At 40.6% G+C, this 22552-nt stretch overlaps 1 protein-coding gene across 2 annotated transcripts in view; it reads left to right on the forward strand.

Moving 5' to 3' along the window:
* The first annotated feature begins 2527 nt into the window (after positions 1–2527).
* The window catches only part of LOC117271663 (collagen alpha-1(XI) chain-like), a 106595-nt gene continuing 86570 nt past the window's right edge, over positions 2528–22552 (forward strand). For both annotated transcript variants that reach the window (XM_033649985.2, XM_033649986.2), the window contains exons 1-4: positions 2528–2931; positions 9714–9878; positions 12954–13167; positions 14487–14649. In XM_033649985.2, coding sequence (XP_033505876.1) covers positions 2817–2931; positions 9714–9878; positions 12954–13167; positions 14487–14649 — 657 coding nt within the window. In that variant the 5' untranslated portion in view covers positions 2528–2816. The remainder of the gene's footprint in view (positions 2932–9713; positions 9879–12953; positions 13168–14486; positions 14650–22552) is intronic.

The following is a 22552-nucleotide window of genomic DNA, read 5'->3' on the forward strand; positions in this document are numbered from 1 at the left end:
CATACCATTCAATGGGTCATTTCCTCCAAGGCATTTGCTCCAACAGTGAGAATAAAACGCTTTTACACTAGCGGTCAATTTTAGTGTCTTGATCGTATGTTTTTACTCACACTATCTGCATTTTTAGCCACACTATGTTAATCAGACTTTGGTCAAGACTTTAATATCTCAACAACGGATTACCATAAACTTTTGTGAAGACATTCATGGTCCCCAGAGGATGAAGCTGACTGACTGATGATCCCCTGACTTTTCCTCTAGCACCATCAGTATGTCAAATTTTTGCACTTATCCTGTAACATGTCATAACGTCTACTAGATGGATTACTATAGAATTTCAAAGTCATGGATCCCAGATGACTCAGTGACTTTGGTGATACCCTGACTTTTCCCTCTGAAAAAACAGTTGGATGGATTGCAATGAAATGCGGGCACAGATAGAAATGTCTTCCTCAGGATGAATCGTGATAATGTTCGCGAATCCTTGACTTTTCTACTAGTTCCACCATCAGGTGGAATTTTTTTTTTCTAACTTTTGGGGTTATGGTTAAATGCATTCACTGTCGCTTTGGATAAAAGCGTTAGCTAAAAAAAAAGTAATGTAAATGTCTCTAACACTTTGATTTATGACTAAACACCTGCAAAACACTCATTTTCACTTGTAGCCTACATTGTGTTTAGTGCTAATAAGAAAATCTTAGCATGCTAAGATGTTAACCTAAGACGCTGAATATAAAGAACATTCTGCGACATGCACCGATTTTCACGGAGCACTGTCCACTTTCTTTAGTCCCCCATGTTAACCAGTTAGGCTGTTTATACAGGGCGTGCTGCGACCCCAAGCTCTGTAGCTGGCTTGTGATTTCCGGTCATAGTTTTGGGTGTGGTCTAGTTTTCCCTAGTTTTTCCACAGGTTGCAAGTGAGTCTGGCAAAAAAAACACGCTGATTTTCTAATTTGTGCGATATAAAGGATAAAAATATATTTGATATAAATGATCTGATTGCAATAAATGATAAAATGTGTATCCCAGGCTCCACATATTAGTAAGTTGCGTCTAAACAGAGCGAGAGAGATAAGTAGACTTACACAAGCTCTATGTGTGATTAAAAGAAAGCAGAGGAGCAGAATCTCCGGCGCAGCAAAATGCACTTCTGGAGTGAATGGCGAGGCGACTGCGGCTGCACAACAGTCATCAAGGCGCTTCCGCGTTCAGTGTAAACATTGTGTTAGTTGTGTTTTACACTGGCAGGCAATCTGTTGCCGTGATATGTTTGCCTTGATCACAAGTTTTTATTTTTGTCAGCACACTGGTTCAGAGAGAGTTGTCAACTATAAAATGAAAAGTTCCCAGTTTACATCTTCAGTCAGATGTGAAAGTCAGAGGAACCTAACTCAGCAGCTGCCACCAACGTGCCCATTGGCAAGATGTCTTCTTCGTCCAGCAGAGTTGCATCATGGCCAACAGTAGAAAACTGTGGTTTCACAAAGTTGCAACCATATGTGGATGTGTTTAAATATGCAAATGCTCAGCACATTTCCCTGGGTAAACAAATGTTCAAAAAGTGCATGATCCTAATAAATCAGACCCCTAGTCCTGCATAACCCTGGAGTCTAAAACAACTAATCAGAGCCTCACTTACACGCACAACAGCATCAGGCCTTATATTTTGAAAGGAAGTCCAGGCGTGCAGCCATTAATCTACATTCTAAATACCTAATCCCTATTATTCATTGTCCAAACTGTTATTATTTAATTTGTCACACCTGCACAGGCTGCGCTAAATGTTTGCCTCAGCCTACTAAATGTCTGCTAACCCCCTGGTTCTAATTTCTGCCTTGTGATAAAACACGTAAACACTGACAAATTTTCCGAAATGTGGTTTGGGTTTGTGTGACAACTGCTGCCATTGCGCTGTTAAAGCCGTTTTTCATCGGTGCACAAGGAAAACCCAATCAAGGGGAGCACTCTATAGCTACCACCTGTGATTCCACTCTTTGTTCCAGCCATCTTTAACCATTAATTATTTTCAGGCCTCAGGAGTCCTGCTGTCCAAGAAAAAACAAACAGGAAAAAAAAAACAACACTCTGAGGGCTCCTTGAGGAAACTCCTAGAGTCTGGCTTTTATTTTATCCACTGGCCCCATGTAGAAGCTATTCAGGCTCTTTTCACATTCTTAGACTTTCAGGAAACCTCTAAAATAACAGCTCCACCCCGCCACTTAATTTGCATTTAATGTTTTGCTTTTACTTCTCCTGTGTCTGCTCCATTCTTAAAAGCTTATTTCTTTATAGTAAAGTTGGGACTTTATTTGTCTTTAAATCTCCTTAAGGTTGTAAAATAAACGTGCCAGAGTGCTTCTAGGATTGTGGGATCAGTATCTTCAGCCTTCTCCACTGTGTCCTGTAATTAGGTTGCACTGGGATGAAGTGATGCTCTGCTTGATGCTGTTGCAAAGGGGGCGGGTCCCGAGACAACTTTCCCGACTGGTGATTTGATGAACGGAGGATTTTCCGATGTCAGTATCTTCCAGTCGGTTCAGGTTCAGCGTTGCGGCGTTTGTCCAGCCTCCTGACGGTGCGCAACTCTCAGGGAAGCAGAGTGCTTTGCGCTTTTTTTCATGAAAGCCCTTCACCATCAGTCTGAGAGCTGGGCTTAAGGGGGAGCGGATCTGAAGGGCCCAGTCTGGCTGTGAGAGACATCCTTAGGCTTTCACACATGGCGCTGTAGTGTAAGCACACTTTTTGTGGATTGTGGAAGGGACCGAGTTTGATTTAAAAGTCGCCCGTTTTCTGTAAAGCCGCGGGCGCTCATCATGGAGGTGCAAAGGTGGACCACCAGGTGGAAAACGAAACGGTGGCTATGGGATTCAACGCTAATCGCTGTGGTCACATTAAGTTTAATTCTACAAGCTGCCAATGTCAGAGCAGGTAAGAAGACGCACGTTACTCCACGGCGCAGTCATTGTGCCAACTCCAGGGCATCCCGGACAGCTTCAGAGCGTCCTGCAGGCTGGCAGACAGCCCATAGGTGATAGTGGGCTTAGGTGGAAGCCAGCCATCGTTCATCAACTTAATTTTACTAGACTGCCAATTACTTGTTGTCAAAGTCACCACAAATCAGTATGCAAATCTTTCCAACTGCTCAGTAGACCTGTCCACGTTTTTATATATTCGAGGCATTTTATCCTATGATGATGACTGTTGTTTTTTAAAGTTTATTTTGAGTGACACCAAACTGAGCCCATATCATATGACCTCACGTGGCTGCACCCAAGTTTCCAGTATTTTTAAAGGTGTTCACCGTATCACCACGGTTGCGTCTCTAAGCTTTGTTGATGGCTTTGGAGTTAAAACCTATACTGTATGAGCTAACTACATAGTGTTAATGTGTCCAAATTCATATTGTGATATAAGCTTTATTCTTGGCACAGACTAGCAGAGACGCAGCTCTCCTCCAGTTCCCTCTGAGTATCTAAGTAGGCAGAGTCTGGCATCCAGGTGTGGTCAGCGAGGTGAGGCTGACAGTGCTGATTTCGTCTTGACACAAATACTCTGGTGGTCCGCGTAAAATAAAAAAAGTGCCTAAAAATGACCACTGTGCTTATTGGCTGCGAAAAAAACTGTGATTTACACACTGGCTTATCATTTTTGAAAGCTAATGTTATCACAGGAAAAAAAAGGTGCTTGGCAGCACCACTGGAAACCATCTGAGGTTTTACGCATAACTTTTACGCACGACTTTTTGCCGATATAACTAGTAGCCCACGTATTGTGCATCAAGGTTTTCCAAAATATTAGTGAAGTAAGAGCCTAATAGTTAAATCAGATTAATAAAAGGCATAAAATTTGAACTTTTTTTTTTTTTAAAGTGTCTAATAAGCTGTCAGCTGCCTTGCTGTCAGCAAGTTTACTGCAGTTTACTGTAGCACAGTGTAACTTGAGACATATACTGTAGGTTTTGTGATTAATATTCAGAAAGTTTATATAATACACTGGGCACAACACTCTGGAATTCTGGGAGTGAAATTCATATTCTGGCCTGAAGGATCACCATCTTTCCACATTATCCGGGCTCCCTACTAAGTCCAAGAAGGGGCGTTGATGGAAAAAAGAAAAAAAATCTGGAGTATTTTCTTTGCTTTAGAAACATATGTGGGTCACATTAACTGCTTCTTTTATATTTCCTTCGTCTGTGAAGTTAGAGACATCTATGCTGTGCTGGGGCTTTAGCTGGGATCAATTTGTGTGTGTCATAGTTGTATTTGGATTTGAGTTGCTTTTTAATATTTGTGGTTTTGACGTCAGATCAATTATCATGCGGCCTTTCAAAAAAATGCCTTATTGTATCAGAGCCATAATCCTGACAGATATAAAGTCATTTAAGAAAGTTTATATGGCGTCATGGAAAGGTTAATCAGAAACTAATATACACTAGTTGTTGATTTGTTTAATGTATCGCATCCTGTCTAGACATTTCCTCTCTTAAGTCCCACCCCGTCTTGAACCATTAGCATCCACTGTTTTGACTGTACAAGCCCTCTGATACATAAAGAAATCATTCAACAGTGGGCAAATTGCAGAGCTGCCTCAAAAATGAAAGATTATAAAAGCAAATACCACAGTGGCATGGCTTGCCTGTTGCCCATCTTCCCTCACTCTGACTGATATTTAAACTAACCATAATTGCATGATGTGCTAGCAAACATTTACAGGCTTTCCAATGTACTTTAATTGCCGCCTGTTGCTGCCAACTCTCATTCGAAGCCAGTGACACAAAAAAGACCGACAAGACATCCCAAGATGCTGCCGCGAGACCGCAGAGACATTAAGTCAGAGTGTCACGGATTGAAAAGTTAATCACAAGTCTAAACTTAAACATCAAGCTGTATGGCACTGATGAGTTATGAGATTGCTGGAAATTTTGACGATACAGCTGAAAATGGTATTTTAATGTGCAAGGGTCTGCTGGTGAAATTGCTTTAATGATTTTTAGAGGTTTCTCCTGTCACTACATGCTTCACTGCCTCAGGGGAAATGGCACTCCTTTGTCATGTTAGTAGCTTGTTAACATGGCAGATAGTATATCACAAGTCCCCGACAGCAGACAGGAAGATGTGTCATTAAATATGAGAGAGACTGACAAATTACCCCTCAGACAAGACTGTGATTAGTCTGAAGCTGCTTTGGTACCTTTAGCATGAGAGAACCGTCTTCTCTCTTATGTGGTTTTCATCCTTATCATTAGAATATGGTTTATTTCTTTTTAAGGTTGGAAGATGGGAGTCTACTGAGAGTATAGCAAGCTGGCTCCTAGGAGGCCCCAAAGTATTTAAAAAGCTATGCCTATTCATTTGGGGTCTTTAATGGTTTTGGGATATTGCCTGTTTTTCAGGGCTTCTGTGAAGCGATGGTTGTGGAAGGAAAGGGGCTGAAGAGTTGGGGGTGCGGGTGGGTGGGTGGGTGTGGGGTGGGGGTTGGGGGGGTGGGGGTGGGTGGTTGGGGGGGGGGGGGGGGGTCCTGGCCAATTCAGCACATCTGGAATATATGAGGCCTTGAGGTATGCAGTAATGCAGAAAGGCATTCTGAAACTCACAAAGAGACCTTTACTCTAAGCTTTCTTTTTTTCTTTTTTCAAGAACCAGTAGCTCTTTACTTGGGACAATATTCAGAAGAGCTACAGACTATTTTCTTTTTTATGAGGCATTCGGTGTGAGGTTTTAAACTTGGTGTTTGCCTCACATTTGTATTTTATTCCGTCTGTGTTCCAGTCAGAAGTCAGTCTTCAGGACAAAACAAACCCTGTGTCTGCTAAACTGAACTTTGTGCAGTGTCAGTCATAAAGCCTTTTTTTTACAAAAAAAAACTCTGTCTAGTCTACTGTTACTGTCTACTAGTTACTGTGGGACTGAATTTAATAGAAATCAAAAGAAAAGACTGATTTCCCCACAGTGCAGCCTGCCAGATGCTTATACTCTTAGCAATTTAAATTCATGAACTGTGGCATCGGCTGATCTGGACCCATATCAGCATAAACGACTCCAGTCCTTTTCATCACTTAAAGAGGAGATCTGCACAACCTCAAGTGAGCTTAAACTCGAGACACGATCCCCGAGCATGTGCTCAAATCAAGCGGGTTTGATTCACCACTCAAGCTGTTATTTTTCTGGTCACAGGAGAAGTAGCTACAGGGATGGGGCCTTCTCCATTTAGTCTCATGTATGTTTTAGTTGGGAGGGGGTTGGGGGGTGAGGGGGTTACAGGGAGTGGTGCCAGTACCATAATGGGTTCAGCATGTGGACTTAAAGCTCCACCCATCAGACCCCCTCCTGGTCACTTAAAGCGAACAGGAACTACATAATCAGCACTTCCTGGCTTCACGTGCCACATGACTTAAAGAAACGGAAAATGTAAACAGGCGTATATTTTTATAATAAAATTCCTTTCAGTATAAATTGATATTGAAATGTTTAGTCATGAGGCATTATGGCAAAGTATGGTAAACGTACACTAATGCACTTTAGGGTCGACGGTTTGCATGAAAGGAAAGAACATATGGTTCCTCCATTGATGGGGGGAAAAAGGGTAAAAACACTATATTCTATAACATTAGATGCCTTTAAATAATATCCTCACAACCAATGTATGCTCATTTGCTTTATCTACATCTCTTGACCAAACTTTCTGTCTGTTTCATGCAGTTTTTGCAGTAGTACAGGGCAAATAAGGGTATTTCCTGTGTTGTGATTTTCAAGAAAGTCCTCTGTCTGATCCCTTTAAAGGCTTTCCCACAATGCTTGCAAGCCGCTATCAAACACATGCATCTCAAATTTTTTTTCAAGAAAGGGAGATTTCACATTAAGCCTGCTATCTGCCATTCCTTTAAGGCCTTATCTTCCCAGTGAGATTTTAAGCCGACCAGTCAGACATTGTTTATCATTGCTGGGCCTTTTGAAGAGGACACATCCTGCCTCTTGACTCACTGAAAAGACCCATGAATAATATGATGTCTGGACATGGTTGTGCTAGGGTTTTTTTTTTTCCCTGCTGTGGTTTTTTGCAACAGTTAAACAAGTAGCAGTTAATACTTGGGTTGCACTGAGTTTGGTTTGGAGTGGAAATTGAGCTGTTAGTCATTTTATTAATTCATTGCATTGGACCTTTAGCTTTTCGAATTCCCCTCTTGGTTGGGTCAAATAGTTTCTTGCCAGCTTGTTGATTCAAATTTTCATCTCGCCAATACATACTGCAGAACTGATGTGCGGTCTTAAAATCTTTGTTTTGATTTCAGTATATTAACACTACAACAGTGAAGACATGTTATTACATGTGGTGAATCTCTTTTGAAATTACAAGGCAGCAACTGTTACACCAGTTGTGGTCTGTAATTTGCTTTGAATGAATGCCAGCTTGTTATTAGCAATTAAAACGGCAACTGTAATTCAGAACACCCCGCACTAACATGCTAGCAAACTTAGAATAGATACCTCTGTGTGACTGACACTACTGAGTCTTCATATCTCTTCTCTACAGTGATTATTGTCGCACTACATGTTAGCATTTGCCATTATCCTGTAATTGTGGCTTTTGGCCACAGTGGCTGGTGGTAATCAGCTAAAGTTGCTTGAGAAATTTAGGTTTGAAATACACAACAGCTGCTTATAAACACTAGAGTTAGACCAATAATTTGCCTGGCTAATATATTTATTCACCAATAAGTAAAACATTGTCATACAGAAATGCCAAATGTAGGTCTGAGGTAGGTTCTCCAACTGTAAAATGTCCAGGGCTGCACAATTTATCGAAATATTATGGAAATCGCAATATGGCCAAGTGCAATATTCACATTGCAGGAGCTGCAAGTTTCTGATAATTGTCAAATGTGTCACAGCATATCATTATAAATGAAGCATTGTGGTGCTACAGAGATGCCTCAGCCTACAAATGTTCTTCAAGACATATGGAAACATGCTTGGTTGGTACAGACCCCAGCAAAAATCACATCATCATCATTTTTAAGTATGTTGTAGTTGAAATTAAATGCAACAATTGCATTCTGGTCCATTCCACTATCTGTCAAAATAATAGCAGTATGATTTTTTTATTGCATATTGTGCAGCCCTAAAAATGTCCCACTCAGTACGCATGAAAAACTAACGGAAAAACGAACAATTATAGGATTCGCATCAAGACTTTCACACTTTTTTAGTGTAGACCTCAAAAATCCACTTTTGGTTGGCCCAAAATAAACACATCACATCCATTGTTTTCATAGAGACAGATGGCAGTGTTGCAATACTGTGTATGAATATTACAGTGAGTTGGTCACTTAAGTTGACACTGCAAAGTGAAGACGGTAACAACCTCCTGTGTGAGCCACCCTGTCACAGTCACCACATTGAAAATTTGTTCAAACCTCGAATAAACAGCCTCATCTCACTGTATACTTCTAAGCCCACGTAACCTCAGACAGACATTAAATCACAGACGGCGTGCTGTACGTCAACACCTCTGTTTATATGCTAGTCCTAAAGCATACCCTATTAGGCTTCTTGAAATTCCCCCATAATCACACTGTAACCAATTATGCCTGGAGGAATGGGAGAGATAGAGGTTTAAGAGACAAACATTTACAGAATGGGAAATAAGCGTCTCAGGAGTGAAGGTCGAGTTAGACAATTACTGGGGAGAGCAGAAATGAGAAACTGTTTATGACTGCACTGCACAGTAGTTATAAACCTGAGCACTAGGTCCATTGATAGAAAAGAGTCTAGTAGGGTTAAGAAGCTTGTAAAGCTGCCCCCCCTCTGCGATCTCCATATCCCAAAGACCCAGTGATCAGCAGCATTGAGTTTTATCATCCCATAGATGCTGAGGCTTTTGGCCGTGGGGGTAACTGTGGAGTTGAGGAGGGGGGCCAATTACCTCTGCTGAATGGTTACCAACATTTTTACAGCTCCTCTGACAAGGTAGCTCATAAAGCAACAACTGGTCAGACTGACAGCCAACAGTCCCTACACAGGCAAGGGGTGTAATGGGTGTAAATGTTGACTTATCATCAAAATGCCAGGTCCTATAAGATTTTCAGTTAAGTGATGAAATACGCTCACAGTGTACTGTAAAATTACATGCCATGTACACTCATCCATCAACTTAAACACACTTATTTAGATCGTAATGTTGCACGCATTTATTTTTTATTAGATTTCTATAAGATTAAGTTAATTTAATTTATATTGTTGCAGCATATGCAGCGAATACACCTTTGGCAGTCGATGCGTGTTCATTTTCTGTGCACTTGATGCACTGTGTTTCCAGCAGACTGAGAATTTACTTCTACATTTAGGAGTTGACTGAGAAACATCACATTTACAAGCTGATTTATGATTAGGAAAGTCATGTTTTTATCCAAGCAACTGCACATGTATGCAGCATCATAGACAGGTTTTCAAACAATCTATACTTTGAGCTGCGTTTCCACATATACCTTTGAAAGTATCAATACATTTAAAGTACAAGAAGCAAAACCCCTTAAAACTTCTTCTCAGGTGGGAACAAAGCTATTTGAGTGTCCCACCCAAAAATGGAACATTGACTTGGCACTTCGGACAAATGCATTCCCCTAGTAGCTCGTTGCCAAGCAAGTGTTATGAAATGGTTGCTGCCCAAGTATCCTTGGAAAATGAAATCAATTCTCTGTTCTGCCTCCACAGTCGAACCAGTAGATGTACTGAAGGCTCTTGACTTCCAGAGCTCTCCTGAAGGAGTAAAGAAAACAACAGGCTACTGCACAGTCCGGAGAGGATCCAAACCCGACGTTGCTTACAGAGTGGGAAAGCAGGCTCAGATCAGCGCTCCAACCAAACAGCTCTTCCCAGGTAACCTCATTCCTCACTCATCACAGATCACATGTATTTATACTGAAGCTGAACCAGGCAACAATAGAAAATGGATCTCACAAAAGCAGTAACAATACAATAACTGATTTAGATGTAAATAAACTGCACATAGCATTTACCAGCTAATGGTTTTGTTATGCTTTGTACCAAAGAACACCAAAGATATGAAAAGAGGCTAAAGTCGTAATGTTGGTGAGTGTAGCGTTTCATGAGGATCACTTGCGCACTGTTGTTCAGGAGATAGTTTGCATTGTATTTTATTGCCTCTGTCACTTTAAATTTACACTTTGATCTAACATCTGAATTTTATTCGGGCAAATTTCGTAGAATTAAAATATCTCAGAGATGGATGATGTCACCATTTGTTGCGATGTCATGGGTGCGCTTTTGTATAAAATCTTGAAAATGCAGCTTTTACACAGGGATGCTGGGACATCTCATTGTAAAATAAGTTATCCAGCTTTTAAATAAGACTAAAACTGCAGCCCTGGCTCTGTGAGACTTCCCATAGGCACAGTGCTGCTTTAAGCTTAATGCTAACGTTGGCATGCTAACATGCTAACAGTGACAAAGCTGATGTTAAGAAGGTATACTGTTAGGTGTTCAGCATGTTTTTAGAATTTTAGCATGCTATCGTTTACTAATTATACGAAGCAAAACTATACACGAAACTGAGGCTGATAGCAACGTCATGAGTTTTGCAGGAATTTGGTCACAAACCAAAGGTGAGATATTTCAGTCAAGACCAAAGAAGTAGAACGACCCACCAGCAGGTCGACAGATCAACATTGTCATCCTTAGAGCCAGAAATTTTATGCCTACTCAAACAAATAATTGTCTGGATAAAAATGAAACAGATGCTTTTGTTTACTGTCTTGAACCACTTAATGGCAACAATAAAAACATCTTCAAGATATTTAAATTTCACAATAAAACAGCAAAAAAAAAGATGTAATGAGTAATGAAACCCTTCACTACAAACACCTGTCTTCGAAAATGCGGAGCAGACTCTCGGCAGTTATTTTCTAGAAGATGCATCGACTGCATTGGTGTTTCAGAAGGCTCCAACAGCCCATAGGGGATGAGACTCACTCAGCACGTGTATGAAATGTCATGTAAACGTATGAATCAAGTAAGAAGAGCAACACCAGATTTTTGTTATTGGATCTTTGAGGGAAACCTACAATTTATTACAGCAAATCAATGGGAGGAATATTTCTTTTGATGCTTTGTGGACTGATCTTGTCAATAAAGTATCTTTCCCCGAGTTTGATTGCTGGCAGACTGCAGTGTGCTGTGTTTGGCTGATGCAGTGAAATGTAGCAGGGTTTTCATACTGAGTGCGCATTGCCTGACTCAAAATCTGCTGCCCGGCTGTTTGTGAGAAATAAAGCCATATTTATTTTATTAGGAAGGAGTCCACTCAGGGAAACAAAAAAGCTATTTGACTGTCTAACCATTTGGTTCGCTACTTTCTTACACAGCACTACTCATAAGCTAATCCAGAAATTGAATAATGAGCTGTAGGGGACAAGACTTCTGTCATCGCTGATGGCTGAAGAAAACCAATGAGCTGTTGACAGATGTCAATTTCCAACATTGTTAGTTGCGTTATTTCCCTCGCTGAAATATGAAACATACTGTATTTAAGCACAAATAAAAAGCATATATAATAATGAAGTTCACATCCATTGGGGGCCAGTTTATTTTTTATTACAAGGGCAAAGTGTGGAAGCAGCCCCCAATTGCTTACTTACTTAAAACTAACTTGGCAAGAAAGTGCATAGAAATTTATTAGCTGTGGGCTGTTGGATAAATTATGCCAGTATGTGTTTCTGTTTTTTCAGTTTGGCTTGATGTCAAAGAATAAAAAAACAGCACGAAATAGTGTGAGGTATAAGAACAAACGTCTGTGATTTTTGGCGTGAACTGCCAGCACACCTTACATTTCAGTAACGGAAATTTGAAGACTGTAATGAAGCTCGAGAGGTGAGATGTTGCAGGTGCCATGGAAGCAAAGTGTCAAAATGTCCCCAGCCAGAATAAGTGGGCTTTTATTTGATCGGGATTAGTTATTTTGTCGTTGAACCCAGCTATTATGGTTTTAAAAAATATGACATTTGTTTGAGTATTTACAGCCCTTGTAAAATTATTGTGGCTACATCACCACTATTAAGTCCTTTCAGGGGATGCCAAGGTCTCTTTCAGCTTCCTTAATAAACACTGCTCCAGGTCCAGTTGTCTAGACGCTGAGGTTTAATGTGAGAGGAGAAAGTAAGAGAACTAATAAACATGCTTATTTTTCAATTTAGTGACAACGCAATTGCCTTTGTCATAGGCATAGATGTTGGAGGGGTCTCAGGGGATCCTTCTGCCTCAATATAAATAACATACACATTTGTCCCCTACAGGAAAAACATGTAAGTAGCAGAGGACTTCTGCTTAAACCTACTTATTATACCATAAATTGATGCAGAAAAAGCACAGACTGGTGCATAACAATTTACCAGAATGCAGGACGTTAAGTGTCTGATGCTCAAAATTTTCTTGCGAAGGACCCCAGACCCTCTTATTTATATGTGTCCCCCCAATGTTGAAACAAAACCTACGCCTTTGGCCCTTGTAAAGACATCAGTAGAAGATACTTGAATAAATGAAAGGTCATAAGGTGAAATGTAGTCTTGTTTTCTGGCTTTACTTTCACTACACACTATGAGAGAGTGGTATCAATCTTCTAATCTGATCTCTACAAAAATGACGAACTATTGGTCCAACTTAAAGAAGGAAGGTAAACCTTTCTGCAGCATCCTCAGAAATGAAGTAAATGTTCCTACCCCAGCTACCCCACAACAGCCATTCAATTAAATTTAATTAAAAGTGCTGTGGTTACACTGGGAAGTTCCCCCTGTGGGTAATTGTATGAATCTAAAGCAGAGCAATGCTGTTAAAAAGCCTCTGACAAAAAATGTGCAGTTACCCAGATTTTATAGCCACATATCTGGTGGTCCTTACTAACATACCAACCTACATGGCTGCTGCTTGTTCAACTTTCAGGAGGAGTCTTCCCGGAAGATTTCTCCATCCTGTTTACCATCAAGCCTAAGGCTGGCCTCCAGTCCTTCCTGCTGTCCGTGTACAACCAGCAAGGCATCCAGCAGCTCGGCGTGGAGGTGGGCCGTGCCCCCGTCTTCCTGTATGAGGACCAGCATGGCAAGCCTGCCCCGGAGGAGTACCCCCTGTTCCGCTCCATCAACCTTGCTGACGGCAAGTAAGTGACTGACTGCTTCTCAAGAGGGCCTGAACATGTTGGGTCAGATGTGGGTGGTGGGTTTTTATATCCCCTGGATTTTTGCTGGTCTGTGTCCCATTTCCAGTGTTCAATGTAAAAGTTTGAGTTTGTTGTGAAGCTTGTGTGATTGGCTCAAGAGCAAAGCAGCATATTTTGAGGCCCATCTTGAGCGCTTTATCAAAATTTATAGGTTGTGTTTTATGCTAAACAAAACCAATCTGCTTAACGTATTTTCTCAAGCTTTCAGAATATAGTTAACTATTCGAGCCTGCTAAACTGACACACTGCTCTGAGGATTTATTACCATCTTGTGTTTGTTCAGTCATTAAAACCATATGGAACAAGTCAGACAGTATGGCAAATAAATTGCTGGCAGCAATTTGATGACAGCCTTTTCTTTCCCAGATTATTTACAGCAGTTGTATACTGACATGCAGTAATGGGCAGGGTCTTCATAATCTGCATAGCTGCCCAGTGACATTGACACAAATCACTGTTAAAAGTTGCCATCAATCATTTGTATGAATGCTTACAGAAATGATTCCATGCATGGCTGTTTGTCTGTAATAGATTATATGAGGAATATAAACATTACAGTGTAAATATACAGCAGTCATTTCCAATTTTGCTAATCTAAGGAGTTTGTAGTAGTGTCCAGTTAACACATTTTGACCCTTTCCAAATTTATACTGACATATCTGCCTCTGTATTGAAGGACAAACCCATGCAAAAGCAGTCATTTATTAGATATTTGTGTGATCTTTAAATTTATTGGGTTTGCTCAGGCTTTTTCTGATTCTTTCTGGTATACTGTTTCACCAAATTTAAATGTATATTTCACTGCAAACTCAAAGGTATGGAAACTGGAAACCAGCTGACAGTTAGCTTAGTATGAAGTCTGGACCCAGAAGCAAACAGTTTACCTGGCTCTGTTTAAAAAATAAAAATAAATTGTTGTTTTTATATGAGATATATTGTTTTCATTGGTGAGCTTTAGCGCCATTAGTAGGCAGATATTGTTGCTATCAGACAGAGCCAAGCTAACGGTTCTCAACTGCTTACAGTCTTAACATTAAGCTAAGCTAGGCTAATTAGCTGCTAGCTGCTTTATATTTGACGTACAGATATCACAGTAGTAACCTATTTGTCTTCTCATCTAAATCTTGTCAAGAAAGTGTTCCCAAAATGTCACACTATTTCTTTAAAGATAAACTGTGGCAATTTTTTGAAAGGATAGGAAGTACCAGAGTGTTTTGGTATGTATTTCTGACCCCTCATTTTTCTCACCTGCTGCACAGATGGCATCGTGTCGCCATCAGCGTGGAGAAGAAGAGTGTCACCATCATCGTGGACTGTAAGAAGAAGGTGACCCGACCCCTCGCCAGAAGCGACCAGGCCGTTATCAACACAGAAGGCATTACTGTCTTTGGTACCAGAATCCTGGATGAGGAAGTCTTTGAGGTAAGGCGGCCATTTTGAATCACTCTTCATCTGGATTACGCTTGCTGCATTGTGACTATGGAGTGAATAGGTTTAAAGGAAGCACTCAGAAGCACTTATTTGCTTTTTTGTCAAGAGTTACAGTGGATGAGAAGATGATGCCATGCTCATATTTGTGCTTTGAAGTATTTATTAAGAGCCAGGAGGCAATTAGCTTGGGTTAGCATTAAGAGTGGAAGCAGGAGGAAACGCTTAAGATGGCCTCACTGCACCCGGCCATGACCACCAAGACATTGCCCATGAAACCACATCTTGTCATTTTCACTTTTCTGTTTGTGCACTGATTAATCATATTAGATGCTGTGTTGGCAGGAATATTTTTGAACTTTGAAGAGAGTCATGCCAGTCCTGTCTTCATGCTAAGCTTGAATCAACGCATGAGATTGCTGATAATCTTTTCATCCAAATGTTGGCAAGAAAGCGAATGAATGTGCTTCCCAGAAATCTTCAACTATTCCTTAAACGCTCACCTTGGTTGTATCAGTGCAGAGAAATTAAGTATGATTAAGGATGTCAAAGGCTATATTATCCTTGTTATTATCATCCAGTAGTTCTTGCCATCTTGGAAAGATACAACACAATTCACCTCTGACATTTAAATCTATTGTAAGAATCTGCTTCAAGATGTCTCCATCATCTTCACACAAGTGTCTTTCCAAAATATAATGCAGACATTTGCCACTAGATTGAAGTGATTATGTTTTGAGGGAGTTTGAAGCTTACTTAGATGCCAGCGATTTCTCCATTCTGGTTAAATGCGGATGTAATCAAAAGCATATTGTGAATCTTGCTCTCAATGAATCTCATTTACCATTGTGAAAAGGGACAATTTTAGTGTCTAATACTTTAAGTCCAAACGCTTTGAGGCCAGACATTTTATTTGTCTTTCATTAACTTGTGCATACAGTAAATGGTGAATTTTATTGGCCAGAACAACAATATTGGCTTTGTGTACTTGGCAAGAGTCGTGGGCAATGTCTGTGGAAAGGCTACTTGCACAGTGTGTTGTTCAAAGGGTTTTTTTGTTTCTCAGCACTGGTTCGGATTTGTTTGAATAGCTGACTTATTAAAAAAGAAGCCTGAGGTCTATTAGGTTATATTGGACAGTGTGTTATTTAAGAGCCATGACTTTTCTTATTATTTGCGAGATTATTTTACATTATTTCCTCAATATTTGTGTCTATCAGAGCTCAGAATTAAAATTCACAGCTCATTGTGAGGTGTTGATTATGAAATGGAGGTCCTAGCTACTAGGTTTAGCACAGGTAGCTGTGAGCTGAGTGGAAAATGTGAGCTGAATGCTAGCTCCAAAGACAATAGCCTCTCTTTGATGTCTGCATGTGGAATGCTTGCTAAGTAGAACAGCCTGCAAAATGTTTGCCTCCAGGTCAGAGATGACTTTCCACAGAGGAGCCACTTGGAAACGGGATCCCACCCTTCTTCAGTGATAGGTTTTTGGCAAGCAGATCACATTGCTAGATATAGAGGTTTAACGTATAGACAAGTTGAGGCCATGATAAGAAGAGTCAGTGCAGTTTCCAGCAGTATGTTTTGACATTTAACATTTACTATTGTATTAAAGTACAATGAGCACACTCAGAGTAAATTAGTTTTATAACATGAGTGAAAGCCACAGTGATTAGAGTTGGGATTGTAATTAAGGTAATTGAGAGTTGAGTGGAGTGGAGTGGAGCCTAGCACTTTCACCAAGCCCTTTCTATTTTTAATGCTGGTTTAAGACCAGCTATTTGGCTTTTGTGAGTGCTCTTTGTTTGAACGAATTTAACACTAAATGGTATTGAATTACAGAGTAATTTGTTTTGTTCACTTTTTAAAAACCTAGAGAAGAGAGAACGATTCCTTTTGTCCCAAGGGTTGAGCTTTTTTTGCAGTTTCCAAGGTGGTTTTAATCAGCGTATCACACGAAAAAAATGTTGTGGTGGCCCAGCTAGAAATTCATCCATATCTCAAACTGTAATTATTTCCACTTCAAGTTTGATAACCCTAGATTTGTTGATTGCAAACTGGCTACTTGTGGACACACACTGCTCTGCTATTGGCAAACATCCTTACAGGCCATAAGGGTCTTGGCGATATACTATAGATTTCTACAGATAAAAACAAGTTTCTAAAGCAAGCCATGTGTTCAGAATTGTTGCTTATGGAATACTTTGGCATTTATTCTACAGCTGTTATAGGTATACTATAATTAGTATACATTGGAGGCTATGGGACCTTTGGAACAATTCTTGCTGCAGTATCTACTGTAGATAAGCTAAAAAATGTTAATTCATTGGGTTCTTAGAACTTTGATCCAGCTTCAACGCATAGGTGTAGTTAATTAAGCTTTGCTGTATAATGTACAATGAGATACAACATGTTTGTTAGCTTCAGAGGTTTTATAGACGTATTTTTGAACAGTTGACAGAGACAGGGTATTTGTTTCTCCTGGCGCAACCTCCACATTTAACGCATTGAAATACACTGCCTGGCCAAAAAAAAAGTCGCCACCTGGATTTAACTAAGCAAATAGGTACGAGCCTCCTATTGGATAATTACTGCATGGGCGATTATCTTTCAGCTGGCAACAAGTTATTTAACCCCAACTGGTGCAATGAGTTGCTTCTCATTTCCTAAACAACCATGTCGAAAGACACATCCCGTGGTCGTGGAAAAGATGTTAGTCTGTTTGAGAAGGGTCAAATCATTGGCATGCATCAAGCAGAGAAAACATCTAAGGAGATTGCAGAAACTACTAAAATTGGGTTAAGAACTGTCCAACGCATTATTAAAAACTGGAAGGATAGTGGGGACCCATCGTCTTCGAGGAAGAAATGTGGCCGGAAAAAAATCCTCAATGATCGTGATCGGCGATCACTTAAACGTTTGGTGAGATCAAATCGAAGAAAAACAACAGTAGAACTCAGGGCTATGTTTAATAGTGAAAGTAAGAGCATTTCCACACGCACAATGCGAAGGGAACTCAAGGGATTGGGACTGAACAGCTGTGTAGCCTTAAGAAAACCACTAATCAGTGAGGCTAACCGGAAAAAAAGGCTTCAATTTGCTAGGGAGCATAAAGATTGGACTCTGGAGCAATGGAAGAAGGTCATGTGGTCTGATGAGTCCAGATTTACCCTGTTCCAGAGTGATGGGCGCATCAGGGTAAGAAGAGAGGCAGATGAAGTGATGCACCCATCATGCCTAGTGCCTACTGTACAAGCCTGTGGGGGCAGTGTTATGATCTGGGGTTGCTGCAGTTGGTCAGGTCTAGGTTCAGCAACAGTATGTGCTCAAAGAATGAGGTCAGCTGACTACCTGAATATACTGAATGACCAGGTTATTCCATCAATGGATTTTTTCTTCCCTGATGGCACGGGCATATTCCAAGATGACAATGCCAGGATTCATCGGGCTCAAATTGTGAAAGACTGGCTCAGGGAGCATGAGACATCATTTTCACACATGGATTGGCCACCACAGAGTCCAGACCTTAACCCCATTGAGAATCTTTGGGATGTGCTGGAGAAGGCTTTGTGCAGCGGTCAGACTCTACCATCATCAATGCAAGATCTTGGTGAAAAATTAATGCAACACTGGATGGAAATAAATCTTGTGACATTGCAGAAGCTTATCGAAACAATGCCACAGCGATTGCATGCCGTAATCAAAGCTAAAGGCGGTCCAACGAAATATTAGAGTGTATGACCTTTTTTTTTGGTGGTGACTTTTTTTTTGGCCAGGCAGTGTATGAGTGGTATTTAACTTTTTATACAATTCTGTTACACCCCAAAATGCTTCATTTTGATTAAATTTATCATGCATATTTTTAGTCCCCAGAGGAGAGATCCCAATCAGGGTTGGAAATTAGCACCAGCCACCTGCCAAATGTTGGTAAACTATGGAAGCGGCTGCTAGATTTGCTTCACTCGCCAGCCAAAAGAAACAATGGTATCTGTTGAGTGGTTGGTGGATTTTGGAATCCACCAGCCAGTTCATGTCCAACCCTGATCCCAGTAGGCGTTTTTGGACCAAACAGTTGGGGAGTCCCTTAGAGCAGTGGTTCCCAACTGGTGGGTCATGGGCCAAAAGTGGGTCACAGGTTTCTAAATGGACTGCAACTGACTCACTTTATTTTGAATTACTGTGAATTTCCAGCACAGAGCTTTTATTTTTAAGTGCCATTTCCTGCTGTAGAGTGAGTGACTAACAGACAGCTATTAGACAGAGACCGCAAACTAGCTCAAATGCAAGTATGTACCCTGTGGCTGGGCCAGTTGGGAACCACTGCCTCAGAGGAACTGTCCATTGAGGAGCTCCCCCGAGAACTACGTACCTTCAAGGGCTTTTTTTCTGTTTGCATTCACCCCACCAATAACATCACAAAGTGACATAAGCCGACTGGCTGCTGATATAGCAATGTCACTTTCGCTTTGACTAGTCTAAATTGCATTGTATTTTCCCTGTCACATATATGATCAGTAAAGTCAAAACTTCATCATCGGTTCATTTGTCAGAGCTGTTGTCTGTGTTTTGCGTTGTCTGTTGTTTACAAGGCTAAGGTTTTTTAGAATGGCGCATGCTGGTGCTGCATTGGCTCATGTGTTTGACCGGTAAGCCTTTTGTCATTCAAGGTTCCTGAACAGTAGTTTGAAATGGAAGCTAAAAAAGTTCTTCAAAATGGCGTTTTAAGAACTACGATTGTTCTTGACACATTAAAAAGGTTAGTTCTTAGAACTACTAAAAACACCCAATGATTATATTGATATTTGACCTCCATCTGCCACCATTATAAACCAAAACTTTGTTCTTATGGCTCGCACTGTAGCTATAGGCAAATGCAAATCTCTTAACTTTGAAAATTAACATACCCTAACCTTGGCATTAGTTATTTTCTTGCCTTTGTAAATTAATCCAACAAAAGGCAAACCTTTACTCTGGCTATGCCTCCATTGGGTTATCTGAAGAATTTTGGATTCACAGTTATGAGAAAGTATCTCAGAAATTGTGGCTGTTGAGCATAGCAAGCCTGAGCTTCCCAACTTTGGAGCCATTCCACAGTTTAATTACTGAGGCTGGCTGTGAGCTTTCTCACTAAAACAGCTTTGAGCTGCGAGCACATGGCTACCTTACTGCAGTAGATTGCATAAGCAGGTGTCAAAGCTGGAAGCACAGGGGAGAGCGAAGGCTTGGGGAAAATATGATCAGTGTGTGCTTAGTCTTGGCTCAGATTGCACAGCTGTTTAAAAGATATGCTCACTGACTGGGCGTCCAAATGCCTTTTTTCCCTCTTTCTCCTGCTTTTTCTTCTTTTAAATAAAAGCCACACGATATTTGAATCATCTCTCATTTTTATGCAAATCCATTTTTCAGACTTTAGGGTGGGATTCTTTGTTTGTGCCGTGTGCCAGACTGTGTGTTTACGTGTGTGTGTTGTTTCATACGTGCATGCATGCATAAAAACGTGTGTCTGTGAGAAGGCGAAGATAGTTTGTTTATGTGTCTGTCATTACTGCACAGTAGATCGTTCCAAAACGCTGTCCCTCAAGCAGGACAGTCTTTGGCAGGGGAATCTAACAAGGCTCTGATGGGCTCTAAGCTTTAAAGTGAATCGTTGTTTATGGTTGAGTTGGCAGGAAGAGAAACGCTCTGACTGTTTCTCATCTGCTTCAGTCACTTTTCACCCTCCAGCACTCGTCACAAAATGTTTTGGTTTGGGTTGTGTCATAGGAATATAGTAATTAATTCACATTTGTTCGAGTGTTGCTGTTACTGAAAAGGCCATCAGTCACTGATATTTTCAACTTGTAATAATATGCAAAAAACAGAAGACTTTAACATGTCTTTGTCAAAGTGTACCTGTATCTGACTTCCTTGTCCCCTGTGCTGTAACCCTCACTAACTGGTCCTAGCCCAGCAAGGAAGTAATGGACCCAAGGTGCTTCTTAAAAACTTTTGCTGATGGAAAAGAGCAGAGCGAGGAAAAAGAGACAGAGAGAGAGAGAAGTGAAGAAAGGGCAGGCAGGCAGACAAGCAAGCAGATGGTTCAAACAGTTCAACAGTTTTGTGAGCTACTGGCAGACGAAATGTTTTAATATTCGAAGGGTGCAAGACATTCGTATGCCTCCAGTGCTTGAAAAGAAACTTTATCCTTGTGCTGACCACAAAGGCTGCATTTGATAAAACACTGGGAGAAATCAGGGAGAGTATTATACATTTTTTCCTCCTCTCTGCTTCTTGGTTAATTGTTGTCCTTGTACAGTTTTGAAATTCCATCTGTCTATTTGTTCTTTCAAGATGTTCTCCCAGCTCAGAGTTTGGAAAAGCAGGCTTTTGAAATGATAGAGAAAGTGCAGAAGTAAGTTATGGTTATAAGAGATACTGCAAGTTTGCATGATGTGCATTTTAAAAGCAGAAACATCTGCAAGAGACTGTTGATTCGAGCGGTCTTAGTCTGCATGGCTTCTGAGCTGGCCGCATCTGGCTGATGATGGGTCAGTGTGACAGGCAGGTTACAGTGACACCCCTAAAGGTTTCCTCTGAACTGTTTCTTTGATAGAAATAAGTTTCTGTGAAAGTTTTTTGCTGCAAGGTGTGTAGTGTCTCAGTGTTGCAGTATTAAGAACTGTCCTTTCATTCATTTATTTATTCATGTTAAGACCTCATTCAGTTGACCTTTGAGCCCAGATGAAATCCTGATGTCATGAAAGGATGCTGCTAGTAACTAGTAGAAAGTCTGTAAAGTAAAAATTTATCACACAAACGAAGAATTTGTGATCACGGCACACTTTTATCTCCAGCCACTGCATGCGTTTGTGTTTTACTGGGTCAGACTGCAGATGCTCTGGGCATACTTCCAAATGCGTGTTCCAGGTGCATTAATATCCTCCAGCTGTTCCCTGCAGGCAAAGTGACCTGCTGCACCTGGACACAGACAAAAACCTTTCAACCACCTAATTACGCACTTAAATGTTGTTCTGTAAGCATTAGTGGAAACTACGTGTCATTATTTAACAATGTACAGTAGGGCTGTAAAGTGGGATTATTTTGTCATCAATTGATTTGCCAATTTTGTCTATAAAATAGTAAAAAAATTCCAAGTATAATTTCTCAGAGCCCGAGATGACGTCTTCAAAGGTCTTATAGTTTTATAAAATTACCTTTTTGTCGCATTTGCTAAAACTGTCACTATATGCACACAGTATTATATGGGACAGGAACAGGGATGTCCCAGTCATCGGCCGCCGATACTAGCAAAAAACATGCATCGGCATCGGATCGGACTGCATGGAAAAATGCCGATCCAAGAAGTCCGATTCAGTTTTTCACGGAATCCGATCCAGGTTTTCCGGCCAGCCCAGCGCTCCGCGATTCAAGCAGTCCATTCCAGTGATCCGCTCCAGCTCTTACTATCAATCCACCAGGCCAGCATGCAGACACACATGGAGGGAAGGGTAGGAAGAGTAGCGGTCAATTTAGTTAACTGACTATTTTTTTTCTGCTCTGTTTTTTTGAGAGTGATATTTTTATTTGGTTTACACTCTTACTGTTTAAGTAAAGAGCATTGATGGCACTGTTTTGGGCACAATTAGTGAAATTGAAGCCATGGATGGACTATTGCTTGTTTAAACAGGCTGAGACTGACACTACTAAAATAACTGAAAAGGAAAGACTGCATTGTTTGTTAAATGTCAACAATGTCTTGTGGTGTTAATCTATTTTTTATTTATTAGGGAGCCAAAGCACAAGTGTGTGGAGTCTTGCTGCTATTTTAATTTCAATGTTAGACATTTTAAAGATTTCTTGTGTTGATTTATTTTCTATTTATTAAGGGGCCAAAGCAGCCAAAGCAAACCAGCTATAT

This window comes from Epinephelus lanceolatus, chromosome 12, assembly GCF_041903045.1.
Source record: "Epinephelus lanceolatus isolate andai-2023 chromosome 12, ASM4190304v1, whole genome shotgun sequence".
Classification (NCBI taxonomy): domain Eukaryota; kingdom Metazoa; phylum Chordata; class Actinopteri; order Perciformes; family Serranidae; genus Epinephelus; species Epinephelus lanceolatus.